The 5734-nt window shown below is 31.4% G+C and overlaps 1 protein-coding gene across 6 annotated transcripts in view; it reads right to left on the reverse strand.

The window, feature by feature from the left end:
* Window positions 1-2475: 2475 nt before the first annotated feature.
* GRIA2 (glutamate ionotropic receptor AMPA type subunit 2) overlaps window positions 2476-5734 on the reverse strand; it is a 121701-nt gene continuing 118442 nt past the window's right edge. For 2 of the 6 annotated variants that reach the window (XM_019733153.2, XM_019733154.2), the window contains exons 15-16: window positions 5531-5734; window positions 2476-5142 (exon numbers count right to left, since the gene is read on the reverse strand). The exon at window positions 5531-5734 is cut by the window's right edge and continues 45 nt beyond it. In XM_019733153.2, the coding sequence (XP_019588712.1) occupies window positions 5534-5734 (201 nt within the window). In that variant the 3' untranslated portion in view covers window positions 2476-5142; window positions 5531-5533. The remainder of the gene's footprint in view (window positions 5143-5530) is intronic. The other 4 variants (XM_019733150.2, XM_019733151.2, XM_019733156.2 and 1 more) reach the window with 3 other exon arrangements.

Raw genomic sequence — 5734 nt, forward strand, 5'->3', positions numbered from 1 at the left:
CTCCCAAGTGCTTAATCCATTCCCCCACATTCCAATTTACAATAAAATGAAATTGGCACATTTACCTGAAAGGAAAAGAAAAGAAAAGAAAAAAAATGACCAAAGTCATTCAGTAAATTCAGGCATTTCCAAAGAAGTAACAGTGAGATTAGGCATATCCAAAAAGAAATTTCGTTCTGAACTGGCAAAATTGACTTAGACACTTCGTGAGAAAAAAGGAGACAACTGAAGAATAATCTGTAAGTGCTTGAGAGTGGAATTAAAATAGAGAATTTGCTTGTGCTCATTGTAGAGTGGCTTTAAAAAGGAATTCTGAGGAGCAAACATTAAAAACAGAGTTTTCACTCTTCCTGCCTCATCAAAGAGTTTCCTGGAGAAACTTTTTGAGTTGCGGGGCTCTGTAAGTATATGGAGTAATATAAGAAATCTGCAATTATTGGGACTGAATATGTGAGTGAGGCAGAACTAGAGCTCAGCAGGAAATTTTTATTTTACTTGATAAATTCTTCATCATGTATTATAGTTATTAAGAAGACTTTGAAACTGTCAGTACTATCTTTGACAAAATGGATTGCATTCTAAGTGCCCTCAAAGCAAAATCTCTCATGAAGGACAAGCCAGAAATAGATTGGATAACATAGAAAAAAAAGCAAGAAGTGAGATGGATGAAACTAAAAAATGAGATACCATTTGAAGTATAATATATGAAAAATGGCTGTTGTACTTAAGGGCAGGGAGAGAAAGTAAAATGGTACAGCAAGAAGGAAATAAATAGAGACAGGATATATAAAACACAAATTCTTATCCAGATTTACACTAGGCACTTTTTTACTTGCATTGGATATTAGGTCATTGTATTGTTCCTCTCTGTGCTTGAATATCATCAGGTTTATATAAATAGTTTCAACCTTCATGTACTTAGAGTGCCTGTGATATGCTGTCTATGAGTTGTCATTTTAAAACATAGAAATAAAGTATAATTTATTGATTAGTACTTAATAAAATTCCCAGTGTCATGGTCTAGCCGAAACAACACTGTAAGAGAATGAAACCCTCTTTTTAAAAACTTTACAACCTTCACAAACCATTTAATGCATCCCCAAATTCTCATTCACAATAGCCTGATGATTCAGTTATACTTACCTGTCTTTCATGCTGGTGTTTAAAAATAAAGCGGTATTAGAACGCTTTGCACAAAATTTACTTTTAAATAGTTACATTATTCTTCTATTTAATAAGCTTTTGAGAGTTCATATAAAATTTGTAAAACAGCCAATGAACTCTCCAAAGTGTATAGTATATTATTAATAAGCCATATATTATCAATTAAAATTGATAATACAGAGAATGTATGCAACTAATTCAATTCACTTACTTAATTTCATTTGAATTAGAAAAAAATAAAATGTTTGCTTGAATTATACTGCATTTTCCATGACATGCTAGTGAGTTCTCAAAGAGCCCCACATAATAAACTCAGTCAGCCTGAAAACAAATATAAATACCCAGAAATACATTTTAAGGTAGAGGTGATACTTGAGTATTTATTTAAATTTACTAGACTGATAATCTAGGAGGCGAAGAGATAGGGGATAGAGGAAAAAGGAGAAATCACATTGTATTGTATTCTAATTAGTTTCAGCAGAGTTGTTTTTTAAAACAGTATTGTCAAGGTATTGTATTGAAATCATCCTATAAGGTTATTGTTAATACTTCTCTTTATTGAATTTACTGTCATGACCATCAAAATATTGAGAGTGTTTGCAGAATGGAAAGTCAGGATTACTCTCTTTTTAAACTGATGCATTGGTATATTTATCTATTAAATGTATTAAAACCTACAAAATGTCATAAAATACATTTTAATGTGCAATTTTGAAGAACTAACATATCTTAATAATTTTAGAATATTCCTAAAAAGGACTGTCTCACTGTTAAAATAATGACCTTTGTAAAAAGGCAGTCAAAATTGCAAGAATTTTAGCTTCCCATTAATACTTTCTTTCAGTATAACAATCAATGAATGCATTTTTTGAAACTTGTCCATCTGGAAATGTGTCACCTTACGGAATTTTTAGAACAAGTCACTGTTTTTCTCTTTAATGTGACTATAACTCTAATTGAACTGACACTGTACAGTGCAATGGCTGACAATAATGCATGATGTTTTATCAGTAATGTGTATCTATCGCAAAACGGGGACTGCAATTAAGTAATAGTCATATTTCTACATGTGCTCAAAGCTCTTAATGACTGTAGATTTAGAATACCGAAAAAAAAAAAGTTAATCATTTTAGCTAAAACATGAAAGTTATTTCTATTTTGTTACGTTTGTATCTAACTGACATAGAAAGTGAGCAAAGAAGTCTTCCTTTTGTAGAAACAACTGAGTTTGTTTGGAAATAAATTTAAATACAGTGTTTGTTTTTCATATTATTAGTTTGAAGAACTATTAAGTAAAAAAAAATAAAGATCTTTGCATTTTGTAAGAACATGTTTTATGTATGATTGAAGTTTTTACAACACTCCAAAAAAAGCCATCCGATGTTAGATTTAAAAATAAAATCAAAAGCATTTTCTGACATAGTACACATGAAAAATTGGAAATTCCAATATCTTCAATAGAAGTTATAGAAAGTGTATGTCTCCTTGGAGTTTGACACCCACTTAACACAGCAGAAAATAAGGTACTATACTGTAAACAAAAAAGTACAGTAAAGGACAGTTGTAAATTTACATAAGAATAGTTCATAAACATTTTGGTCTTTCCATAACAGTTTTTATATAAAATGAATAAAAAAACCTTAGACAGCTGTCATCACTCTTGTTTGACCACTTTTCACTTATATGCACACAGACATATTTATATAGCAATATATTGATGCACCGTTACATGGATATTAAACTATGATTACTGCTTGTAACTGAGATGTGCATTATCCATTCAACATTATCCATAGTTGAAATACTCTTACATTAGGTATTCTTGTCATGTTGTATCTATAAAAACATGAAAATATAACTTTACATTATTTCAATTATTTACATTAGTTCAAGCTTGACAGAGAAAAATCGGTAAGTTAACGATTTTTAGAAGAGTAGGTCCAGAAGTACCATAAATAGCATTGATTGTATATAGTCATCTTTCTCAATTTTAAAAATCACTTTAAGTATAATATGGAAGCAATTAGTCTGCAATTTGGTCATTCTAGCATTTATTATTAAAACAAATTGCACCTCCAACATTCCTAATGAGGAGAAATGCACTAAAATTATATTGTATTGTCTTCAAATTTATGACAAGGGACAGCTAAATTTAGTGAAGAACATCATGATACCTACCTCGTGTCACCATGTTCAATGCAAGTGGTTACTGTCAAACCCTACGTTTTTCTTTCCCTTCTATGAAATATAAGTACGTTTTCAAAGCACTTAGTAAAATACCAAGTGCTACACAAAGTCTTACTTGCAGAAATAACAAGAATAAAATTCTTAAAAATAACTACTGCATGTTAATTGTTTAAAACGCTAAATTAATTTTATTTGGGGGGAGGCTTAATGAAAGTAAATGGTCTTCTATGAAGGGAAAGATAGATCCTTTACATTTTTAAACTAGAGAAATATAAGCTTTTCTGTCAAAACTTGCAGAAATGTGATGGTTTCTTCACGCTAGGCATATTAAAATAGCCATTCCACGTGAGGAATAAGTAGAAAATAATATGTTAGGGTTGTTTTTATTGATGGCAATAGGAAGAAACTATATTGCAGGTGACTCAAAAGTGCTTAAGTTATTCATAATATATAGGGTTTATGACAACTCATAATTTTAAAAACAAAAAAACTTAGATTTAGTTTATGGATTTTGATAAATGGGTAACTATCTAAAAAGCTACTTTCAAGGCATTTCTAACTTCATTTACTACTAATACTTTTTCTTCTGTAAGCTCAAACACTTTTAAATGGAACCTTACATATTCTGAATATTCTGATTTTTTTAAATTAGCTTTTAAAATCTATTAGCATTTATCTACATAGATTAAATGCTTTAAATTAAATATTTCTATATACATAGTAAGACATACGAAAAAACAGATTGAGATCTTTTTTTGGGAAAAGTTTATACTATAAATACCACCTGGCCTTCTTAAAATGGGGAAATTTTCTCTGAGAACATAAGAATTTGATAATATCTTTAAACTCACTTGACTTATGACCAAACTGTAGCTAAGCAAAATTAACTGGACCACTTGCAAATAAAACAATAAAAAAAAAAAAAAAAATGTTTATTTCAAATGTCAAGCATCGCCAAGTAATTTTATAGTAACACCAAATGTTAAAGAATAGGATACATTAAAGTTTTAATAACAATATTAAATTACAATATTTGAATCTTTTCTTTGTTTTCTTTCCTTAGCATTTACATATTTGGCTTTGGAAAATACGGAACTGATACCTAAAGCCTTTATTATCACTTCCCACTCAGTTTAACTGTTTTCTTTTTCTTTTTCTTTTTTTTTTTTGTCTTCTCCAACCAATATGGAAGCAAATTTATTTAAAAGCCAGTTTGTGAAAATACCTAAAAATATTTTTTTTAATTTTAAATGTTTTTTTTTTCTTTTTCTTATAAAACATGTCACATCTTGATGCAGTTGATGTCAAGTGTGCTTAAGTCATTATGAATCAAGAGACTAACAATAGTGGCTGCAGAAACAGATTTGTTGTCTGTACAAAGACTTCAATTAAATTATAGTACGTCCATGTTAGCTGTGCATGTCCACCAAGCTTCATCTGGAACTGGAGTAGAAAAGGATGTTGTGTTTTTAATTAACCATTCCTTACAATTCAAGATGAATTCCACATATTTAAGAATTCTTGGCTGAAAGAAAAGTCTTCAAGATACTGGATGCCTCTCACCATTTTGACAATAAACACACAAGAAAACCATTGTGTAAGGCACTCAAAAGGTTCTTATCAATCACGAGAGATCAGTCACACACTGACATTCATTCCCATGCCAGGACTCACGTAAGGGACAGCATGCACTGCTTTTGGAAATTCTGGAGTCATAACACGTCCATTTTCTCCAATACTTCCTGTAATTGACAGCCTTGCCTTGTTCCTCATGGCATCACTCAAGATCATCTTAAATGAGAGAGGAGGGGAAAGAAAGAGAAAGAAATCACATGTTATGATTTTCAAATGTGTCCAGGGTAAAGGCGTATTGTTTTTGAAAAGTTTACTTCTATCTGAAAGCTTGTAGCAAATGAAAGCAAACAGTGCAAAGCTGAACTACAAATAATAAAGCACAATTATAGCAGGGATCGGTCCACATTCACCCAAGCTACTGTGTCATTAAAGAGGAAAATTGACAGTTGAGCTGTAGGTTAGTCACTGACCAGGAACATGGAAGAACATCAACAATACATACAGGGTGGTCCACTGGGCACCTTCCTCATTTAAAAGAGCTTAAAGACGCAACAGTAAAGCTAAAACGTGCACTTAGAAGTTTGTATTAGAGCCTGGTTCCTACCCCCTAAATTTTAACACTTTCGATGCCATATACGTTGTAACCTTCCTTATAAGTTGCAAAATTCTGTGAATTCTGCGAGGAAGATGGGTTAATATTCTGTGCATTCTTTGCCACCTTCATTCGTTTCGCCTCGGCCCTTGACTTGTAACAGAACTCAATCAAAGCCACCAGCATTGCCAAACCAAGGCCCCCGACAAGGATGTA

The sequence above is a fragment of the Rhinolophus sinicus genome, linkage group LG07, assembly GCF_036562045.2.
Source record: "Rhinolophus sinicus isolate RSC01 linkage group LG07, ASM3656204v1, whole genome shotgun sequence".
Classification (NCBI taxonomy): domain Eukaryota; kingdom Metazoa; phylum Chordata; class Mammalia; order Chiroptera; family Rhinolophidae; genus Rhinolophus; species Rhinolophus sinicus.